Raw genomic sequence first — 24550 nt, forward strand, 5'->3', positions numbered from 1 at the left:
TCAGAAAGGGCTCACAGTTTATCATTCTTTACTGACAAGAGTACAGAAGTGACATTTATGTTCCCTGTTCTTATCTCTACTTAGATCTCCAGAATTTTTACATACAGGTGTTTGGCTTCTTTACATGTAAGCACTGTGATAAGCACCAAACATATTCAGTCGTGTGGGAGGTCCTGTTTTCTTTATCTAGTTCACAACCGCCAGAAAAACTACCAGGGTACAGATGTGACCAGCCAGCCCGGACAGAAAGAACTGAAAATAAATGCTAAGTACAGTGATGACACCCTCTTCCAGGATGCTGACCATGAGGGTTAGTGGTTATAGCGAATTTGCACCATGGGGCCCTGCGGACACAAACACGACACAAAAAGGCACGTATTAGCCACAAGGGAACGGGATTTTATTCTTTCCATGCGCTGCCGAGACAGCAGGGCTGAGCCAGCCGGTGGCACGCGGCGCTTCCCGGCCGCGGCGCCGTTTCAGCCCTTGCGCTGGGCGGGGAGCAGCGCGATCCTCTCAGGCCCCTTCACCCCCCAAGGCCGCCGCCCCGGCTCTCTCCTCCCTCCTCCCTCCTCCCTCCTCCCTCCTCCCTCCTCCCTCCTCCCTCCTCCCTCCTCCCTCCTCCCTCCTCCCTCCTCCGCTCCGCCGGCCACGGCCGCCACCGCCTCCTTCCGGCGCCGGCACCGCCTCCACCCGGGAGAAGCCCCCGCCCCGCCCCGGCCGCGCCGCGCGGCGCCTCCCGGGACTCGTAGTCCGCCGGGCGGGGGCGGGGCCAGGGCCGGAGCGCGCGCGGCTTGAACGCGCCCCGCGCCCGAGCCGAGCCGCGCCGGGCCGGGCCAGACGGAGCGGGCGCTGCCGCCGCCTCCCCTTCCCCGGAGCGAGGTAGGGGCGCGGTCACCGCGGCGGGGCGACCCTGCTCCCCCCAGACCCGTTATCCCTGGGGAGGGAGGGCGCCCGGCGGCCGTTGGCGGGGGCGGTTGCGGGGTCGCGGCGCCCCGCTCGGGCGGCGGGGGGAGCCGGGCCGGGCCCGGGCGCCTCCGCGGCCTGGCGCGGGGCTCACGCGCTCCTCTGCCGGCGCAGGATGGGGATCGCGGGGCTGCTGCCCTTCCTCAAGGAGGCCGCCGAGCCCTGCCACGTGCGGAAGTACCGCGGGCAGGCGGTGGCCGTGGACACCTACTGCTGGCTGCACAAAGGAGCGTACGCGTGCGCCGAGCGGCTGGCGCGGGGAGAGCCCACCGACCTGTGAGTGGCGCCGGGGCCCGGGCCCGCGGCGGATCGCGGCTTTGTTTGCTTGAACGTCCCTCCGTCCCTCCGTCCCTCCGTCCCTCCTTCCCTCCGTCCCTCCTTCCCTCCGTCCCTCCGTCCCTCCGTCCCTCCGTCCCTCCTTCCCTCCGTCCCTCCTTCCCTCCGTCCCTCCTTCCCTCCGTCCCTCCTTCCCTCCGTCCCTCCTTCCCTCCGTCCCTCCTTCCCTCCGTCCCTCCTTCCCTCCGTCCCTCCGTCCCTCCTTCCCTCCGTCCCTCCGTCCCTCCGTCCCTCCGTCCCTCCGTCCCTCCGTCCCTCCGTCCCTCCTTCCCTCCGTCCCTCCTTCCCTCCGTCCCTCCTTCCCTCCGTCCCTCCTTCCCTCCGTCCCTCCGTCCCTCCGTCCCTCCTTCCCTCCGTCCCTCCTTCCCTCCGTCCCTCCTTCCCTCCGTCCCTCCGTCCCTCCGTCCCTCCGTCCCTCCGTCCCTCCTTCCCTCCGTCCCTCCTTCCCTCCGTCCCTCCTTCCCTCCGTCCCTCCTTCCCTCCGTCCCTCCTTCCCTCCGTCCCTCCTTCCCTCCGTCCCTCCTTCCCTCCGTCCCTCCTTCCCTCCGTCCCTCCGTCCCTCCGTCCCTCCGTCCCTCCCATGTGTTAGCTGTTGTCTCTGCATTCATTCTTCTAGGTCTTGTGCTGTTTGGAAATGAATGTATTGACTAAATAAACAAATTGCCAACTGTGCAAAGAAGATGTTCAAGAAATTGCTGGAGAAGTCTACACTATCTTTTTTTTCCCATTAACCCACCAGCGGTTTGCAGGCTTTTTTTTTTCCCCCAGTATGTCACTATCCCAATGATAACCTAATCTCTCTGCTGAGATTCCGTAGCCAAAGCTCCCATGTTCCAAATGCAATATTTGTAGCAACTGCTTTGTACCTAATGCTAGCCTGTGTATACTGCTGTGCCACAAAGCACAAAGCCCTGATACACAGGGCTCTACATATTGTGCCTTGCATAATCGATTTATGATATTTTTTAGTAACAGTATTTTCCTTTTCTCTAACTCATTCTATAATTTCACTTAACAATATTGTTATTTTGGGATGGATATGAACACAAACTGTGGTCGTATTTCACTTCCAGCTCTAGAGCTTAGGTGAGGCTTGTGTAAGTTTTAAAAAATGACATGAGCTCTTGTTTCTTTTTTTTTAATGAAAATGAACATTTTGGCTTTTGAAAGAAACTTTGATTCCTAAGCTGTGTAGCAAAGTCCAACTGAATTCTACTTGTTCTTATTTCATCTTGTGTAGAAGGGTGTCAAATATTTGAATTCAGAAATGAAACATTTCCTTCTTAATAATAATTCATTTTTAATTCTTTTTGTGCTGCTGGAGTCAGCACCTCATAATATGTCCCATTTGTCCTTCCTGCAAATAGAGCGTATGCAACAGACTTCAAAAATAAATATTACTGCTAAACACTTCTTTTTATTGTTGCCAATACAGTTATGTAACTTTCTGCATGAAACTTGTTGATATGCTCCTGTCATTTGGAATTAAGCCAATTTTGGTGTTTGATGGATGCACCCTACCTTCTAAAAAGGAAGTGGAAAAGGCCCGTAGAGAGTAAGTACTGAAATGTATTAATTTGCAAGGCAGCGTGTTTAACACCTCAACTCAATTTCAAAATGTTGAAAAACTCAAAGCTTCAGTGAGGCAATAATCTTTGTTAAACTTTCTTACAATGTACTGCTGTGTTATTTCATTTACATTTAAATCATTCAGACTGTTCTTAGAGGTTTTATTCCAAAAATAGAACAGTACTTCTCAAATGAAAGGAAGAGGAAGGAAGTAAAGCTCTGAGCATTAGTTCCTGTAATGTGTAGAGTTAAAGGTTTTCAGCTGACATGTCCTCATGATCCTCTTCTTTCTCTGAGCTCTTGTGTCTTTTCTGGACACAAAGAATATTTCTTCTCATTATAGTTAATTTAACACCATCTCCTTTGGTATAGGACTCATTTACAATGGGACATCTCATGAAGCTGTCTGCTGATTTTTTTATTAAAGTGGTTTTTATTTATAAATCTCATGAGACATGTCTTCTTCAGTCAGAACAATTTCTGATATTTAAAATGAGGTAAATAATGCCTTTTTACCCCCAAGCCAATATTTGATGTCAAATGCTCCCAGATTAATTTAAATCTCTTTTCCTCTATCCTGAGAATACACATCTCTTTTTTTCATTGCTGATTTCTTTTCCTGAATTGTCATTCTTTTCTGATTATCTATTTCAACATGCCCGTCCAAGCCTTTTTCTGGATTTACAGTTATTCTTATATTTGGAGTATTAGGCAGTAGTAGAACAAGTTTGTGAAGTGTTTGAAGTGCTCGCTGGTTAAACACTTTCTTTTCTTTATTTTTGTTAATCCCGCAGGAAGCGTCAAGCCAATCTTCTGAAGGGGAAACAGCTACTTCGTGAGGGAAAACTGTCAGAAGCTAGGGAATGTTTTGGGCGCAGTGTCAATGTTACCCATGATATGGCTCGTGAAGTTATTAAAGTAAGTTGCTAATGTTCAGATCGACAGTTTTAAGAAAATATGCAGTAAGTAGGATTCCTTTCTTTACTCCTTGAAAAAGTAGCATTGTCTCCACTTGCTTAACTTAAAAATGTATTGCTCACCATGAATTATGTTAAGCACGGTTCACTAAAGTCAACTTTTCTACAGATTTGTTATGCCCAATTGTGTAAATGATGATCACTTGCCAAATAAAACCATAAACTCACTTTTTAAATATCTTCTGGAGTTACCCCATTGAAAAATAAAATGCAGCACCTTCTCTTCCATAAGGTGGTTCCTGAGAATAGACTGTAGAAAGATTACTGGCTGCTTAAAAGCTCTTCCAGCAGTTCTTCCCTATCTTTCTGCTGCTGTCATAGGGTCTCTGAAAATACAAAATTACATTTGTTCCAGTGTGATTTTCTTTGTTCAGCGTATAACTGACAGGATTCTGAAGCTGGCAATTGTAGTCAGATGCAGTGTCTATAGATTTAGACTAGCACAGAAAAGGTGTTTTTTGTAAGAAAATATTTGTAGATTTACACTGCTACAAACTTTTGGCCATGAATATGAAGTTGTTTAAGGGGAACCTTATTAACCTTTTTGATAAACTCTGTGCTTTTCACCACAAAATTAAGTTGAACTGTTTTGAGGTAGAAGTTCTTTCCACATGTCTTAAGATAACAGTTTTTTAAAAAATAAAGTTTTTATGCTTCTTGGTCATATGCAGGCTGCACGAGCCCAAGGAATTGATTGTATTGTTGCTCCTTACGAAGCTGATGCTCAGTTGGCTTATCTTAATAAGACTGGCATGGTTCAAGCCATAATTACAGAAGATTCTGATCTTTTAGCTTTTGGATGTAAAAAGGTATGAAAAAAAAATACAAATGTCCCCTACCTCCTATTGATATCTTAAAAGCAGATTTCACAGTTGCTAAATGCTTTGTCATAGATGGATTTACTCTTTTCCAATAAATAAGGAAAATGGGGAAGAGTGACAGCCTCTGTGAAGTAGCCTCTGCAAAGTGCAGCAAATTAACGTGCATAAATGAAAAAAGGAGTTTTAAGTGTGGGTGAAAATGATCGTTTTTACTTTTTTCCAGGTGTTTCTGAAAATTGACAAGTTTGGGAATGGACTAGAAATAGATCAATCTCGACTAGGAAACTGCAAGCAGCTTGGAAATGTGTTTACAGAAGAGAAATTCCGCTACATGTGCATTCTCTCTGGCTGTGACTACCTCCCATCAATTCATGGGATTGGGTTAGCTAAAGCATGCAAGTTACTCAAGCTAGCTAACAACCCAGATATTATAAAGGTAATCTTCATTCAGCCTGGTGTATTGCCTTTTTAGGAGCGTCTATCTATTTATCTATGTGACATTAACATTTTATTTGAAAACATCTGAACAATTTTTAGCATCTCCTTGAAGCGGGGAAAACTTTTTTTTTTTTGTATTTTACTGTGCTTGAGAAAGTTGCTGAGCTAAACTTATCCACATGTTGAAGTTATTATATGCTTAATAAAATATACTGAAGTAGGTAAGCAATTAACCCTCCAACCCAATAAGTTCAGTTAGAATCCATGAAAGTAAAAAGAAAAACTTTTTTTTTCATTCTACCCATATTTTTAGCTAACTTTAAGCAAAGCTCCAAGATTGCATTATTTGAAAAGATTATCACTTAGCAGTGATGAATCACATGACAATTACTATGCAAGTGTTAGAAAGTCATGAGTCAAAAAGTAAAAACTAGTCCAACAGTGCCAGTCAGAATTTCTACTTCTGAGAGAAGTAAATTGACTTGGAGGTAGGGCACATTGCTGAAATACAACTGATCTTTTAGCAACTAGTGCCTTATTTTGAGAAGAGGGCACACTGTGTCCCGCAGTATAACAGGCTTATTCATCAAAAGCAGATGCTCCTTATTTCTATTCAGATTTTGTATTTATTTGTTGTGCAAAAACTCCATGTGAATAGTTGAATTATACTACTGATGTGATATTAAACAATTTGAAGGTGGGAAAATAATGCACAGGACTTCTCTTCCCTTTCTACTTTCTCTGCCCCTGACAGGATGCACATTCTGCATCATATGACAAATGGTTAAGATTTATGACAAAAATGCTTAAGAATTAAACAAAAAAGTCAAGTTTTTATGTTGCTTTTCTGGAAATGCTGTTGTGTATTCCTACTCTTCTGTATATTCTGCTAAAAGCAAATTTTGTATGATTAAAAATCTGAAGATTTTGGAGTGAGGCTTCTGAAGACAGGCGAAGTATTGTTTTTTATCTGTTTACATGCAACAATTACAGCAATTAAGTGTATCTTTTGTCCTTGAACAGGTTATTAAGAAAATGGGTCAGTACTTGAAGATGAATATAACAGTATCAGAAGAATACATAAAAGGTTTTACACGAGCTAATAATACGTTCCTTTATCAGTTGGTTTTTGATCCAGTCAACAGAAAACTAGTTCCTCTGAATGCCTATGATGATGATATTGATCCAGAAACACTAATTTATGCAGGACGGTATCCTTTCTGTATTAAAATAATAGGGGAAAATATGGGTGAGCAGCTGTAGTGCTTTACCCTGTTCATCTCTGTTATTGGTTAAAATTTGGCTTTCCTGCAGACTAGAAAGTCCTTTCCAATTCATTTTAAAAAAGGTAGGTGGAACAGAATAATACAAAAGAACTACCACTTAAGTAGAAATACTTGTTTATTTTTAGAAAACAACCTTTCAAGTGCAGGTTATATAACTACCGAATTATTTTAAAACTTTTAAAATTTATGGCTACATCGTATATGTCGTGATCTCAGCCAGTTTGATTCTTACAGTCGGCGCTCAGCTCATTGCTTAACCTAAGCACTCCCTGTTTGTTTGTTTTTTTTTTTTTTTTTTTTTTTTTTTACCAGAACTTTTTCCAGTAGAACATGTAATATTCTCACATGTTTGTGTAGCCTAATATCAGCATGGAAGACAAGCAAAATGAAGAAAGAGAGAGGACTATTGAAATAGACACTTGTCTCTATGTTTTTCAAGCTATGGCATTTTCACAAGCTAGGAAGGAGAAAGAGGGTACATCTTCCTGCTGATGACTGAAATTTTCCATGAAACTTCTGTGATATGCCAAATCCTACAAATCTAGTATAATTCTTATTCCATTGTAATTCTCACTCCATGAGTAGTAGTATGCATCTCTTCTTTTGGTTGATATTCTAGTGGTGCCTTTTCACCCAAAAATGGGAAATGACATTTTCAAGCTGTTCTTGCAATTTAGTCTGTAATCAGATATTTTCCTTTAACATGATGGATACAGACATTTTGGTGATGTCACTGCTCTTCAAATTGCTATTGGTAATGTTGATATCAACACAATGGAACAAATTGATGATTATAATCCTGACACTGCCCAGGTAGGTTTTTTTTTCTAAAATAATATAGCAAGACATGACATATCTGAAAGGTTTATAGGAAAACATTGCTACATATTCTCCTAAAGTAAATTGGCAATTGTATACCTACAAATAAATATAAAGAAGATCAGAGATAAACCCAAGGTAAAAACTTTTTATTCTGATCATGAGTAAAGAATTAATACTTAAAAAAGCATTCTTGTGTCCTGAAATATGTGACACCTAGCCTATTAAATTTTGCAGCATCTTTAAGACTCTCTAAGTATTAATTGAAATGCCTTTTAAAAGATTGTGAATTTTTGGCTTATTAAAGAGAGAATGCCAGATGAGGTTTCATTCTGGCAGTTCTGCAAGCTCTTGTCCAGGAAAACGATTGCACATTAAGTGAATTGTCCCAAAGGAATTCAAAAACTGTATTTTTAAGTAAGCTCCTGACAGATATAATCAATAAAACTTTTTTTAATTGTCATTTAAAGGATACTGAAAAATGTAAATACAAGGGTGAGCTTTTAGAATCAGTTACTATCAGAGTTTTTATTATACCTGCCTTTTAATTGCTTCCATAGCTATAGTTCTGCATATTAACTGAAATAAGGGATGTTGGTCTTTGGATTGCTGTGTTAATTTTGACAACAGGACAAGACTGAGTATAGTAGCATTTAAATCCTGGTTCTTATAGCTTTTCACTTTGCTTTAAATTCTCTGCAGTTTCTTAGAAATGTAAGCAGTTAAGCACTGTGACCCAAGTAGTCTTCGAGCCCCAAGGAAGGGCTCTTTGCATGCAGGTGATGAACAGAAATAAATAATTTGGTAGTCATTAGAGTAATTCTGATCTCTTTTGACCAAATATGAGGAAACAATGTTTTCAAGTGTATCAGGTGCACCACATAGATTGGGGATTTGTAGAATTAAATCTTCAATTAAATTCTTCTACATCGGTTTGAAGGTCCTTTATTTTTTCTTTTTCCAGTGTTGGAAAAAAAATATTGAGATACTTACATGATATAATATGAGGCTTGGGGTATTTTTTTTTTCCTTCCCTTCCTTTAATAAAAGACTTGAACTGACATATCTTAGCTGAGTGTTGGTATCTACATATCCAAAGAGGATTACTGTAAAATAGGTGACCTGTGGCTTACAAAAACATATTTCTCTGCGCAAGTAAAAACGTTATTTTTCAAGTCACTTGCCTTTTGATGTTTTGTTTATGTTCAGACTTTCTTGAAAAGTACTTAAGACTATTTACAGAAATAACTAAATATAAACAAAAAAAAGTGACTGGGTTTATTCAGTTCTTGTATATAGCTGAAGAAAGTATTTCTCCGAATTAGGGGGCTTTGAAGAGATAAAAATTAAAGTTTTAAACTTGTCTGGGATTACCAGTTTTATTGGAATAAACTCATGGCAGAAGTAATTTGTATGGAAAGCACAAGAAATGTGGGAAGTAGAAGAAAACGTTCATGTTGAGTAGTTGTATCAGCCCTTATTGTGCAAATGCAAAAATGTCCTTACATGCTAATATGTGAAACTAGGTAGAAGGCAAAATAGTTCAACTGATGTCTTGCCTTTATTTCATCTGTAGCTTACACAGCGGAGAAGTCGTGGCTGGAGTGACGATGTTTCTAGCCAAAAAAATAGTATTTGGAGTAGAGACTACAGATTTGGCAGTAATACAGATACTGTTCCTCACAAAATGCATTTGCCAGAGAAAGTAACAACCAAAGGCACCGAGAAGATAATTAGTATCAAAGGGCTGAAATTTTCAGGCAAAGAGCTCTCAGCAAAACGGCCAAGAAACGGTATGTTTGTCTAAAGAGAATTAACATCGAAGAGGGCAATGGGAAAGCGCTTGTCTTTGACTTAATAGAAATAGAGTTAGGCTTCTAAACCTCTCATCTGTGTCTTTATGTATCTGTTCTCAACAAGCTGCAAGGCTGCAGAGCCACGATTAAAGCCTATGTAACAACTTCATGTTTGTCAGCAAACTTACAGCAATGTTTGTTTACTTTCTTTTGTTGGTTATGAAAACTTATCCTTTTTGATGGTGGATATTTTTAATATAATTTGTTCTATTTTTAGAATTTTTTGGTTTTGATACCTATTTTGCAATGGCTTGTGAAGAATCAAAAATAGTCTATCCTCTATAGAATAAGACTTGGACAGACAAATTTTGAAAAATATTTTCTGTACTCTTCTGCTGCGTGTGTCCCATGCCTGGTACTCCTCAGTCTGACTTTCTTGAGATCTAATAGATCTAATAGATCTCAAGATCTATGTGCTATCCTGCATCTGCTACGTGACCTAAATTATGTGCTGCAATAACATGTAGGCTTCTAATATAAGGGGCATTTCTTTGTTCATATTATGTTCTATCTGATAAGCACTTTCTCTGCTTCCTCTCTTTCTGACTAAGCTACCAGGTTTCCTTTTTTGCCTTTGATGTTTTTGGTATATTCCTAGTCCTTGATTTATCAAAAGTAATATTTAATTTACTATTTTTTTTATGCTTCAAATTTAAGTTTGCTTTCAAAGTGTTGCAACATGATTCTGCACTTTTTTTTTTTTCTGTCTTTTTAATTCTGATCTGTTATGTTTTCACTTGACCTACCTCTTCATAGAAAGTAACTTTCAGGCTATGTACTAGAAAAGAATTGTGTTAAAGATTTGAGCTGTAACATTTAGAATGTCCCTATTAGATCCTACTAATATTTTTAAGCCTGTGAGGATAAGCATGAAATATTCAGTTCTTTCATGACCAGTAAGTCTAGCGCATACTTCTACCTTGATGTCTGAATCTTCCTTAGATTTAGAAGAACTCTCAGATGGAGACCTGCTGAGCCAATATTCATTTTCAAAAGCCAAAAAAGCCAGGAAGGAGAGTGTTGAAGATTGTGAACCACAAAAATCTGTCTCTGCAATGCAAAGCATCGAGTCCTCAGAGACTCCTGTCAGTAAGGAAAGCTCCAACTCCCTGCCCGGAGTTAGAAATAAATTTGCTTCCTTTCTGCAAAGAAAAAACAAAGAGCGAGATGCAGTTGTTGTTCCAGGAACAAGAAGCAGGTATGTTTGCACCACTTTCTTCTAAGTACCAAGATAATATTAAATATATCATAGTGAGTGTGCAATAATTTATTTTCACTAGTGGTTTATAGTATAAAAGTATACGATGGGGCAACAAATAATTTGCAAAACAATTTAGGTGATATTTTATCTTGTGATTTAACAATTTAAGCTTGGGTTTTGCTTTGTTTTCCCTGAGGTCAATCATTTCTCCTCGTAAGCACGAGCTTTGCACTGACTAAGGTTATATTACTGAGCTGTTGCTGAGTTTGTTTACTTGTGGATATTTGTGAAAATGCAACACTTAAACAAAACCTGCCAAAGTCAGATAAAGCTTGTTTCTGGTAAAGCCAAACCGTGGTCATACAGTATGCCAAATATCTATTTTCTTTTTCTTAACCCATTTCATTCAATTTTTGCACTTGATGTCTGCAATCAGCACTTTGGGAAGCAGGATGTTATGGCCACAACTAGTTAATTTAGTTTTACAAATTATTATTACACTACTATGTCTTCTGTAGTATACTTTTTATCATAAGCATCCTGAATATTAGAAGTCTTTTGAGAGCTATCATTTTCCTGGAAAATCTTTGATGTTGTTTAGCTCAGGAAGGTACAAGTGAAAGCTGAGAGTGGGTTATGCTGCATCAGAAATTAAGAGTTGTCAGTGATGGTTGCATTTTCTGCAAAGCAGTGCACGGTTTCATAAAAAAAACTTTCTCGTAATTGCTCCTAGGGGCTGCTGCTGTAATGTTATTTTCCTTGCTGAGAACACTGAAGGGTTCCATAGCAATATAGTTTTTTGACAATTAATGAATCCACCCTTGCATTCTGTAGGATTCCTAGATACTTCTGTTTTTCAGTGAAAAACTTACATCAGCCATTGACTGACAATGCTAGTATTTACCGATGGTTTTCCCATATATTGAAATATAAAATGGCTTTGCTGTTATTTTGTTTTAAAGTTAAATGCCTCCATGACAGTCTAGAGGATTAAGACCTTAGTGGCTTGGCCATTGTCAAAACAATTTGTGTCTGCAAGAGTAGTTCAAAAATCTATCTGATGGGTACAAAACTATTATTGGATTTTGGAGATGAAATACTCGCACTTTCTTCTCTCTTGCCTTCACGTATATCATACTTTGCTTTTTTTTTTTTTTTTTTTTAGGTTTTTCTGCAATGCTACAGATACACTTGATTTTCGATCAAAGACAGATGATGGCCAATTCTCTCAAAATGTGGAGAGGGATTGCCAGAAAGATGAAATAAAACATGTAGTAGAAAATGTTTCTCAGTTTTCAGAAACTGAAAAACCTCCACAGACTACCCTATCCCTTCCTGGAGAAACACAGAAAAGTTGTTTCCAGTGGTCTGGCAGCTTTGAAAATGGTTCAGCAAACCCTGGTCCATCTCATACCGCATTGTCACAGCAGCTCCCCCAGCAGCAGGGCAACTACGTGGCATCCCAGGAAGATAAGATAAATAAGATGCAAACAGATAGTGGGGCACCATGTGGTGAATCAGATGAAGAATCTTCTCCTATAGCAGACCTGGAATGTTCCTCACAGTCTCAGGTGTCTTGCAAGCTCTCAGAAAGCAGTTTGGAGTCTTCAGAAATGTCACCAGTATCTAACAATTCGCCTGCAGAAGTAAGAAAATGATAAAATGATGTTAAAATGATATCCTGCAGATAATAGAACTTCTAACAAAACATAGCTGTGTTTAATATAGCTGTGTAGCATGAATTGATTTACTAGCTTAAAATCAAGCCTTCCAGTTTCTACTGACAGCAGTGGAAAGACTGGAGGAAAAAAAAAAAAAGGATTACATCAAAACTGGTAGCCTAACTTTTGTTCTCATTCTTCTTGGATATGCTTACAGAAATATTGAGAATACTGTGTTATAAATATATAAAATTATATTGTATAAACTGTTTTAAAATCAATTGACTTCTTTTTTCCTTGATGAAGGAATCTGACTTCAGTCTGAAGCCAGCTGATAGTCCGTGCACTCAGAACTCTCCGATATTTTCTGCTGTACACATCGAGAAGAAGAATATGCTTCCAAAGACCAAGGTAAGATTTCCTTTAATACTAAGTCCGAGATCTACTGAACAATGAAAATCAGTATTTGTGTTTTCTTTGGTTTTGTTTAGTATGCTACTTCGCTCTAAACTTACAGTGGAAAATTTTTAAGCATGTGCATATGTTGAACAGGAAAGTAATTTTCTTTCTTGCCATCTGCTTCGAAACCAAGATGGACCTTAGCCCCCTATGGCTGGCAAGGTTGCAAATTGCTTTGGGATTTTGTATGTTCAATGTCAATTCATGAAGTAAAGCTAAAGCCAAAAACGTCTTTTAATTTTTCTCCACCAGTTTTGCTGTCTTTTCCTCTTTGAATGGAGAAACGGCATTTAAACTTCTAAAATGAGAACAGTTTTAATCAGTCTTTCATTTAAGTTGCTAGCTTTGTTAGGCACTAGAGCTGCATGGAAGAGCTGTCTGTTTTCTTCAGAGCTCACCTCTTAGTCAGACCCCCCTTCCTGTGGGTAGGGCCTGTCTTCTACGTGCTTTCTTAGATGTCTAAGAGTGGCTAAACTCATGTCGTGTTCCCTGTCACTGTGACATTGGTAAGAGCTCTAACAATCTGTCCAATTCACCAAACTTCTAAGGCCTTAACATATGGAGTCCTCTGACTTCCTTGTACTGGCTAAAAGATTCATACCTAAAGGAGTATTCCTATTGCCTATTCCTTGCACGGATGCCCTTGCTAGCTTGGTTTAAGAGGAGGAAGCTTAAAAAGCTAAAGCTTTTTTGTCAGAATAGAACTCTGTGTGTGCTATAGAACAATAGTGACCTCTTCTGGTTGTTTTAACTTTCATGTTAAGAAGCTGGAATTTCTAACTTTATTCTTTAATAACTGAACTATTGCTACCTATATGCAAGTCTGCTTTTTCATTAGAACTACATTTTGTGTAGTGCTCCTCAACAAGACTAGGCAATGAAATGAAGTCAAAGTGTTCGTTCAGAACTGTATGACTTCCTATTTAAGAATTTGTTTAATACATTTTGGTTTAAAAATAATTTCTCACCTCAAATGTATTTTGGGTGAAAGTACATATGAAACATGGGGGAATAAACAATATGAAGGCAACGTAGGCATCTTATATAAACAAATCTTCAGGATGCTTGGGGCTCTTCAGAGTATACAAATGCGCTGAAAATCCACCAGCAACAAAGGGTTGTAAAAACAGGGTTTGCTTAAAGGGGCTGCTGGCGGGAGGATCCTGCACAGTTACTTCTTTGGCCATGCATCCCCTGGGAATCCTTCACGTGCCGGCAGTAATACTCCTGACAGGCTGGACCAGGGAAGTCGTCTGGCTAAACTAACTTGGCAACAGCAGCAAGTGCCTTGGCTATATCATAACTCAGATGGCATATATACAACTCAGTTATGATACATAACTCAGCCTACCCAGACTCACGAGTTCTCTTAATTCTGGCACCAGAGAAACCATGGGAGCAAATAGTCAGCACTGAATGTGTGTGGCTGGGGGCAAAAAGGAAAAAGGAAGAAATTTCAGGAAGAAATTCCAGAGGCAAGAAGGCATCCGTCATATATCGGTATTGGAAGGGGCGAGAATATTGATCTGGGCAGCTATATGCCAGTTAGTCTGATGCTGACCCTATAAGACTCTAGGGAGAGTCGGGTTAGGGATGAGAGCATGAAGTATAAAAATCACACTGGCTAGATTAATTACGGGGATTAAGTCATCTCGGAATACTTTTGTGTGCTTGTCGATGTCAAACATGCAGTGCTGGGAAACCGCTATGCAAATTGTCAGACATTTTTAGTTGTAGAGATAGTTAATAGCTGGAATAAATTTAGTGAATCAGTGTGTTTTGCTTCAGTTGATGTCTTCAAATTTAAGACTGGTTGCCCTTCTAGAAGTCTGTTTGCAACTGCTTTGGCTTCCAGAAAGATATTGCTTGATAAGAAGTTCCAGACAGAGATCCGGGTGACTGATCCTTCAGGTGACAGTACTGGTATTTTCTTGATTCTGTTTAGATTTTGGAAAAATGGAGTCCTTTGTGCCATAGCAGCTTCTCTAAAATATTTGGAAACTGACACTGAAGTTTGCTTTATTGTACTCCATCACATGAACAAATGAGGAAAAATATTCAAGAGATTAAAAAATTACTTTCAAGAGACAAGTGCTTTTATAATCACCTCTGATTGCAATGACACACGGAAACTGATGTAGCAGTTCTTACTTATTATAGAAATTTATTTTTCATCGTATGCTTTCCAGCAGCAGCATTTCTGTTACTTGCAGTTTGTCACTTTAGCCAGTTTCTGATGTAATATTAAAATCCCGCAGGTTCCTGGTTTACGCAAATCCAGTTCTGTAGGGTCACGTATTGTGACAAAGCTTAAGCCACTGATACCAGCTAAAGTAAGTGGATTAAGCAAGAAACTATCACCTGTGCAGAAGAGAAATCTCTGTGATATTGAAAATAAGGTGGGACTGCAAGCCACCATTAGTGAGCTCTGGAAGAACTTCCAGTTTAAAAGGTGAGTTGCTTTAACCTCTTGTATTAAGCTATTTGCTTCTTCCTCTCCGTCACCCCTCCCCATTGCTTCCTCCCTCCTTCTTTGTCTGATCTGGGAAGTGCAGCTGGGTTTTTCCCCTTTCCTTACTATTCCTTCCGTACCAGTTTAGGGAAAAAAGATGAACACAAAACAGAGTTTTCCCTTCGCAGAGAAAGAAAAACTTTGTGATCTCTTTTTATATATATAATTTAAACTTTAATTCCTGTGAGCTGGAAGAGCCTCTTAACTAATAGCTTAGTTTTGCGTTTTCCGTGTTGTGTGCTGTGCTGAGTTGCCCTGTGAAAGCGATGAGGCTGTTCACATAATGTCCCATTTTCCCACTGTCAGCGCTACTCTAAAACACTTTTATCCCTAAAATATTAAACTAGTCTGTACAGGCCCCAACTGTGTTGAAAATAGATCTTTACATAATTTAGCTAAGTACCAAATTACTGAATTACTCTATCTGGCCTGACGAATACGAGCACCCTGTAAATAGGGTCTATTTCAAAGCAGGTTCTTTACATGTTTCCTGCGCACAACTAACAGCCTTAAATATCATTTTTTCTGCATACCCTTCTTTAATATCATAAGGAATTTCACTTTTTTCATTGTTTGACATAACCAAATATGTTTTGTGACAAATATACTCCTCCCTTCTAGTTACTTTTATCTTTCTAACCAGGAAATACTCTCAGCTAAAATATATTTAAGTATTTATTTTTAACATAATTCATATAAAAATGATTGTCATTACATTTTTACATTGCATACAAGATTTTTTTTTTGAATTTACATGCTTTCCACATTTGTGGGTGACAGATTATCGGATATGTTCTGCTTCCAGAAATGAGAATTAATTGATGGAATATTTGTTAGCTAAAGTCTTTGAGAGATCTTTTTGCATATCATAAAATGCCATTGTTTACTATTGTGCGTACAGATAATCCTTCAAGTTTAAACCTTGAAGAATTTTTCAGAAAACTTCAAGTTAGCCAATGATCTGCTTTTTATTTCAAAGAAATACGTGTATATGTATTTTAACTTACACTGCTTCTACTTGGGCTCGAGTGAAAGTACATGGTGGCAAAGCTTTCTCAGAGAAAAGCCCTTTCAAAGAGCAAGTAACAGTGTTTGAGTATCTCTCTCTCTTGGTGTCAAGTTAGGAGTGCCTGAGCAGGGTTGTGCAGAAGGAGGCCACCCATGTGTTTTGATTCATGCAAGCACAGGCAGACAGGACAGAGGGGAGTTGGTACCACATTCCTTTTCTCTGCCGATGCCTGCAAGGTTTTTCTCCCAACAATGATGGGAGCAAATCCATCCAATTTTTGCTGCACTATGATTGTTGAATATACTTATTTTTACATAATTAATGTAGTTGCTAATTAGCTCTTAGGGGATTTTTTCCTTGATTGGTTTCACAAAAGGATTTTTCCTATTGCAAAGTCTCGCTTAGCTCTGAGTGTTCTGCTGTGCAGTCCCCACCTCCTGCATTTCTGATGCAAAGCTATTAGCTCCCAGTTGTTCACAGGACAACTGGAACGGAGTTGAAGTAATTTTCCAAGTTATTTAGCACTAGCGAAGCTGGGTTTGGAACTCACCATCATGAAGTCTATTTGGGGCTTATGCAGAGGAGTGGGTTGTTAGGTGGGGGGTTTTGTTCAGTTTTAACCCATGCATTCTTACAGGTCTGTGATTAGAAACATAAAACTGACATATTCCTGGGGGGTTTTTTGTTTTTTTTTTTGTGTGTCTGTGTGTGCAGAGATTATGAAAGACTTCCATCCTGTAAAAAGTCAGACCCGTTGTCTCCAATCAAAGATAACATTCAGCTCACTCCAGAAACAGAGGAAGAAATCTTCAATCATCTTGAACGTAGTCATATTCAGAGAGCTATTTTCCAATGAACTGTGTGCAGCTATTGGAACAATAGGCTGTATTTTAATCAGTATCAAAATTTACCTTCCGTATCTCTCATCAGTGTAGAAAAGATGCTTTGAAAATCACCTGTATATTTTAGACTGACTTATTTGTCTCTTTTTTTATGAAACTGTGAACCAAAAGTACAGTTTTGTATGACCTGGAATAAAAACCTTCTGATGCCTGCATTCTCTCATTCCAAGTCCTATACTAATCTTCTATCCAAACTTTTTTCTAAGTTGCTCCTGACAGTTTTATATAAGTTTATTTGTGAAACAACTTTCATTAAAATGGCTTTGCCTTTGCATAACAACACTAAAATAAGTTTTTAAAATATTTTAACTGTTAAGGAGTTATCAAGTCCAAGAGGAGGGGAAAAAAAGGGGCAGGAAAATGATCTTCTGTCTCCGAGACCATCTCCAACACACAAGAAAAACTGTAGGTGGCTCTTCCTGTCTTCTTTATTCTTCCTGCACTTTTGTAACATTTTATTTTTTTAAGGTAAGATCCTAGATGATCTCTAGAGGTCCCTTCCAACCCTAAGCATTCTATGATTCTATGATTCTCTCTCAACCGCTAGCTTTCTATTTTCTTCTACAGGGCACAAGCATAAAAAAAATAGAGGAGGAAAAAAGAAGTCCTAGGAGAGGGAGACTTTGGACATGAAGAGAGAGAGTTTAGTTAGAAAGCAGGAATTTTAAAGTGGGAGGTTATGAGGGTATGTGGAATGAGTAGGTAGGAAGGAAACAACACCCTTGGGCATATCTCTGTTCTTTCAGCAGAACATGCTTTTTAATATTCTAATTCTGTGCATATGTTAATAGATAATAATGCATATAATTAATATTCTATCAATAGGATTTTAAAGAGTTCTTACAAGACAGATGGTATTATATAATAGCTTGTTATTAAAATTATGAATCTAGCCTGGAAAAGTTGATTCTACTAACAGTGATCTAATCTATAAATATTCTAATCTATAAATATTCTACAAATATTCAGAAGCAGAGAATGAGTATCAGTCTCTAATCACCGAAATCAAGTGGTGTTCTTGAAAGCAGGTAAGTAATTTGCCCAAATTCCACTGAGTCCTACTTGAATCTTGGCTCTCATTACAGCAAGCTGATACTATGCTTATTCCTCTCTTGTGCATCAATGTAGTTGTACAGGGCTTTGCGAATAGGTTGTAAATAGTCATATTTCAAAAAGAGCGTTTTTTATGCAATTTGCAGTGTTGTGGATTTTTAAGATATTAGCTGATAATGTTTCTTTGAGGTATCAGGAGACCATGGTATTCAGGTTTTATATAGCAATTAGTGGGGTTTGGAGTTTTTTGTTAACAAAAGGTCGCTGGATTCTGAGGTTCTGAAGCTCTGGGACAGTTCTTTGTTCACTGACATTAAAGATCAGCTACCATCTCCTTTTTCATTACATGGCATTCTTATCAGTATAGCTATATATTATATATATATTTATACATATATTTGTTTTTGGTTTTATTTCTGTGGTGGTTTTTTGTCCTTCTATCTTTGTATGATGATTTCTTCTAGAGTGCTTTTGTGTAGAAGCGATAGAGTACTAAATTTAAAATCATTGGTGGAGGAGGGAGGAAAAGGAGGGAAATCTCTCTCTGAACAGTAGAGGTCACTTTATACCGATGAGAGACTTGCATTTGGCTGCAGTAACCTAGAATTTGTCTGGAAATGACTATCCTATAGCTGCCCTGTGGCCTTTTTCGTTGTTGAGTACGTTTGAGTATTGAAATGAAGTGAGGGAGTGTCAGAAGGTTTCATTAGATTTGGATAAATATTGCAGAAGTATGGTTTCAAGAGACTTCCAAAGAGCTTTAAAGTGGTGGCAAGAGATGGAGAGAAGGAAGGAAGGAAGTGAAGCTTAAAACAATCCCTGAATTTGTTATCTCGAAAGCACTATGTGACTTCAGTTATAGCTTGTACTCCTCTTGAATTGCCACGTTTCTTGCCAAGGTGGATAGATCTAAGTTCCCATAAAGGACAACTTTCACAAATATATGCCTCAGTGATCTCTCTTGTAAAATCTTGGTGATTTGCTTTAGAAATTAAGGATTTGACACAAGGTGGAAAAAATAAGTCATGTCTAAAGTCCTGGGAAACAACTCCAGGTGATGAGATGCTAGATAGAGGCCTCCATCTTATTTTCTCAGTGACATTTGGCAAGTTGCACCTACTTTCTCATCCATGTGGCACAGAGCATCTCAAAGCTATCGCCCAGCGTGGGCAGGGAGCGCAATGCAGGGCAGAGCGTGCGTCAAAGTAGTCCTGGGTAGTGAAAACTTAAAGGCAACAGGGACGAGACAAGGAAAGCTGTGAGAGCAGAATTTGCCTCAAAGAAAACAGTAAAGGAGAGTTGGTACCAAAATATAAAGTGCTCTGTGGAGTTGGGTTGAGATAGTGTTGGAAATGAGATGGTGGTTAAATTCTTCCATGCTTGGGTAGATAAATCTCTGAATACTTCTGAGGAATTGCTTAAGACTTCTGCTTCTCTTCGGACAGCCTGTTTGGTATTTGCTTTGAGTGAAAGACATGCTTGTGAAAGGATTGCCCCTCTTTACCTGTTTGCACAGCAAGGCCATAAGCGTAGGTAGCATTCCTATGCTACTAATGACGGAGGAATATTTAGTAAATATTTTTTATTTATATTGCAAATTTTGTCTTTCGGTAACATTCCATTAGAGATGCAGGAGCTCCATTCTTAAGAGGTATTTAAAAGTCTGAGCCTTTTGTATGGAGAATGCCATACACTCTTCACATTTGCAGAATTCATAATCTCGGCATGGAATAAATTTTGCTAGGCTTTGCAAGAATATCAGTTAAATTAATTTCAGGTGCAATGATTGGCACCTATTAAAAATGATTGGGACAGTTCTTCTGTGTCCTGCATAGCTTCTATAATGTAATAGATGTACGTTTACAACTGTCTGTATGAAATTGGGTGCTTTATGGATACTCTGTTTTTTATGATTTCTGATCATCCAGGATAAGTCCTTAAATTTATTTTCTTTCCAGAGGGAAGAATAACATTCTGTGGTGAATAACGAGCGTTACACCCTGTTGGAACAGGATCTCTTCCTTGATTTTTCATTGTTGGGTTCAGCTTATGGGTTCCCGCAGTAGACAGCTCAAAATTACTGTTGTTCTCTAATTCTTTTCAGTTGAAACTAGGACTATACATATTTCCCTGCTTCATTTAGGAGGCTGTAGGAAACATTAGGTCAGTAGAATGGCAATGCTTATCATGGAAGCTTTCCCTGTGCAAAGGATTATTTTCTGTTCTAACAGCTCATATTCTCCCCAGACTCTAGTGCTTCAGGCAAAATTTTACTCCTAACAGATGTAAAATTCTGGATTTGGAACATGACACATGTCTATGTGAGGTCCTGTTTTGGGGAGGCTTTTTAAATTCCTTTTACTTTTGGTGTTAAAATTATACCTATGAACAGGAGCACTCTAAATGGTTTGAGACACATGGAGAGTGTGCTGCTAAAGATGGATAAGACTGGAAAGATTAGAAGTTTTATTCTTTGTTTCAATTCAAATAAATAAGAGAGGAGTTAGGAACTGCTCTAAATTCCTGCAGCGTTTTCTTTAACTGGTTTCAGGTCCAGTATCTGAGGAAGAACCAGAGTTTATTTTTCAAAAAACATAAAGTAGTTTAAGGACTCCCAGTGATGGAGCATTCATTGCAACACTGGCAATAGCACAACTGCTCAAATGACTCTCTAGTTTTAAGCCTAGTTTGTCTTTCATCCGATGGCTTGTGTTATTTCTTTGCTATATTAAATGTCTGCCCTACAATATTTAAAAAAAAAAAAAAACACTGTGACTATTTTTTGTTGTTGTTTAGCTCATACTAACTGGATTTAATAATACAATTAACAAGTATTTCTTTTTTTTGGCAGTTCTTCACAGCTGAAAATAGATTAGAGACTATTGTTTGGCCTTTTCAGATACTTTTAGAAGGTGTCAGTACCTCCATGGTAGCAAGAGAAAAAACCATGGCTCACCTCCTCCTACAGTACATCTTTTATGAGTTTGTTTATGTTTATTTAAAAGTAGAAACAAACAAACAAACCCACAACTTGTCCTTTAGTTTTTCACTGTAAATTTTCACATTGGTTCAAAGCTGGTTACATGTGAGATTAATTCATCAATTCTTTTTATGCAGACTGCTATATTTAGTGACTGTTATTGGCCAATAAAATTCTATTTTTTTCATTTTCTAAGTAAACTTTCCAACAATTTAAAATATTTTGTTACCACATTCTTACTAGAAGCTTAGCTAGCAGTTTGCAAAGAACAGTTAAGAAATTTAAGTCAGTAGAAGCTGAAAAGTTGGATTTTACTTGAAAATACATGTGATGTGATCATATTTTTAAGAGAGCTTTTAAATTTAGGACCAACTAGAATATTTAAATATTTCCAGGAAATCTAGAAAGCCAGAGCTGTGTGTATGGTAGGGATTTTTTTTGTTTTTGTTTGTTTGTCTTTTTTTTTTTCTTCTTCTTCTTTCTTGCAGGTTTGCAGTTAACAGGTAGGGCACTATGATACTTTAAAAAAAATCTGTGCCATGTGATTTGTTTTGTTTTTGTTTGTTTTGTTTAGTTTCCTTATTTTTAGGTAAGATGGTAAGTAGAGGATTTCCTTTCCTAATAATCCAGGCTGAGAAATGCAAATAGTATATGGAGATAATAAATTACCTTTTAACGGTACTTAGGAGTTAATTATTCAGGTTGTCATTTTTTAGCATGGCCTAGGACATTTTTTCAGAAATACTTACCCAAACGCTTGCTGCTGCTCTTCAAAGTGGGTAAATTAGAAGAGTTTTGTGCACCAGCATCTTCAAGTCAGTCGCGTGTCTACTGAAGTTTGTCGTCTGTGCAAACTACTTCATTGCCTGCACTTCACTCTGCAATTTGTGTGGTGGGAATAGGAAATGTTTCAGTTGTACTTTTGGCTTTAGGGATGAGTCTGCTGAGCTTTGAAAATTGTGGCTGGTGAGACAGCAGTGAAGTTGAGGTGTTTCCACATCCTACTATGATTATTTAGGAAGTTACTTGCTCTGTAACTCTCTAATACTGAGCCTACTTTGCAGGCCACCAGGGAGCCAATGTTCAGTGGAAGTGCCGTGTCCTGGCAGGTGGGTTTTCTGTGTTTACTGTGCAGGCAGCTGGGTCGCTGGCATACAAAGAAGAGGAGAGGAATGATCTTCATCCACAGGGTTAGTCTGATTTATTTAGCTCAAAGAGAAACCAAAAGAATTAGGATAAATACATGTGAAATATGTTTAATGTACAAATTGCATAACTGTAAGAGTAGTAGATCAGGACTGATGACAAAATATGAAATGCTACTCTAGTTGTGTGATTGAAGGCTGGGATGAGCTCTGCACAGTGGAAACTAAAGCGACTACTGAATCCTGCCCCCCACAAGCTTAGAACACGCAAGGTAACTCAGTGCAGCCTCTCGAAGGAGAAGGGTATTTCAGAGGGTCTGCTTAGGATTCCCTTACGCTCTCAGCATGAGAATAATTCCCTCTTCCCACTTTCTCGTCATTTTCTTACCCAGTGGCTCATGGATTGAGAGCCAGCATCTAGTAAATTGATTACTATTTTCTTCAATGGACAAAGATAGAATCAAGTAATATCTGGAGCCTTTTGATGTCATTGTATTAAGGATTTGGCTGTTTAAATGAGGGCAGTGTTTCCTACATAACAGGTATTATGTTGTTGCCCCAATTTAGAATCCTGCTATTTGGAGAAAGCTGTGGGCTAGAAACTTAACATCCCAGGAAAGTTCAGCACCTTCTAGCATTGCTTGCCTACAATTAATTCAGCTGAAGATTGCCCACCCATTTATTGTGCAAGGATTGTCCAGTTAGTGATTGGATTTTTGGGGTGGTTTTCCCCTTGATTAGACAGGTACTTTTACAGTGCATCAGAGAAAGAGGGCACATTTCTGAGCCCAAATTAATGCACTTGCTGGGTGTAGATACGTAGTGCTTTGATTAGGAAAATCTGGAAGCCAGGAATGCAGTATCGAGTTCTTCATTTGGTTAACTGACATTATCGTGTTGCTTACAGAACTGCTGCAACAGCGTGGCAAGTCTGCTCTGGTGCTGTATATGGGCTGGTAGTACATGCTAACAATAACAGCGATTTTGGTGCAGAAAGTCATGTGACTGAAAATGCACAACCTAGCTGTCTTGTTTATGACCAAACTGGAAAATATGCTGTCTGTCATACAAACCAATCTTGTACCACAATTAGAAATAGTTTTGAGTACAATAGTTGGCAAATATGATTTCAGCTGATAATTGCTCATTCAAGGCATTCAGTGAATGCATGTGAATTAGGAGGCTTTGTGCTCAAGTGGCAGCCAGGGAGGAGGCTTGCATCATCAGCATATATGTGTGCATATATATATATATATGTATATATTTAAATAGCTATTCATTTTAGCTAGGGTGTTTTGCTTAGACTAGATGCTGTTATAGATGTCACATGTGGCACTGATTATAATAAATCATTGATTTTGGCTAGTTCCTCTCTCTTCTCTCTTTATTTTCTCCAATCAAAACTTTTTAAAATTAGTTGATCATAACTTTAGTATATTAAAATATTTTTATTAGCATATTCACTGATCCTCAGCGTTCGTTTGAATTGCAATGGACACTTTTAAAAAATTCCACTTGCAACTAAATAACATGACTTCATTATAGATTCCTAAACTGCTTCTAGAATAGACAGCACTAACTTCTAAAATTGAGGATGTTATGTGCAAGAAACCAGGTAGGACCGTTTTATTTCCTTAAAGGTAGTCAGTAAAGAAACTGTTCTCCTGATCTAGCATTGCTTGCAAAGTCAAAATTGGTTAATGGTCTAAAAATTAATCAAAACTCAGCTGAATTGTCCTGTGTCGAATATGAGAGACTTCAGAAAATAAACTAATATTTTCATTGGCTTAAAGAATTAGTTCTTGGAGGTCAGTCACAGTGAGAACATCCATCTCCTCACTAAACTATAAAAATGATATAATTTTGGAGGTTGCTGTGGGTTTTCTTATTTTCTCTTGGTTTCCTGTGTCTGGGATGCACATTTTGCCAATGCCAGAGTTATGAAATGATATCATCCATGACTTACCATTGGAAGATGTATGCTCACAGTAGGCTGACTTCTCTTCTCTTTTACACCTTCCTGAGTGATTTCTTGCAGATGTGAGAGCAGAATTTGGTCTGGATGGGACCACTGCAACTTGTGGTGTATCAGTGAAGTGAATATTCTGGGGTTCACAGAATCACTGATTGCAGGTAAACACTTACATCTATCAGTGTACAATTGACATCTATATAAATTTCACAATTGTAACAGATAAAATAGATAAAGCCAGAAGAAAAAAGATTTAAAAAAAAAGGAGTCTTGTATCTTTTACCTTTTGGGAACTATGAGAATTGTCTACCACCTGCTGTGTTGTACAATTTGAGTACTTTTTTTTTTTTTTTCTATACTATCCACTATCTGGAGAGAAAGTGTGGTTGAGGTGGAGGGGTGTTTCTTTTTACCTTTTTTTTTTTTTTTTTTTTTTTTTTTTTTTTTATGCTTTCACTATGCTACTTGCTTTCTAAGTAACGTAAACCTGACTCCTCCGTTAATGCTCGACTATTATCTTCAGTTTCCTGATCAGGGCGCCACAGACCCAGTGACTCAGTAGATTGTTTTCCTCTGACCTCTTAAGCA

General features: G+C 38.8%; 1 protein-coding gene across 1 annotated transcript; it reads left to right on the forward strand.

Moving 5' to 3' along the window:
- The first annotated feature begins 866 nt into the window (after positions 1-866).
- Positions 867-16775, forward strand: EXO1 (exonuclease 1). The gene is made up of 14 exons (XM_088524165.1): positions 867-882; positions 1081-1242; positions 2738-2857; positions 3666-3789; positions 4520-4657; positions 4893-5105; positions 6131-6318; positions 7110-7206; positions 8798-9005; positions 10011-10266; positions 11435-11915; positions 12237-12341; positions 14648-14841; positions 16625-16775. The coding sequence occupies exons 2-14, from the start codon at positions 1082-1084 to the stop codon at positions 16764-16766; spliced, it is 2427 nt and encodes an 808-aa protein (XP_088380291.1). The 5' UTR covers positions 867-882; position 1081; the 3' UTR covers positions 16767-16775.
- The last annotated feature ends 7775 nt before the right edge of the window (positions 16776-24550 follow it).

The sequence above is a fragment of the Tinamus guttatus genome, unplaced genomic scaffold, assembly GCF_059628265.1.
Source record: "Tinamus guttatus ecotype Peru unplaced genomic scaffold, ASM5962826v1 Tinamus_guttatus_pri_ptg000208l, whole genome shotgun sequence".
Lineage (NCBI taxonomy): Eukaryota > Metazoa > Chordata > Aves > Tinamiformes > Tinamidae > Tinamus > Tinamus guttatus.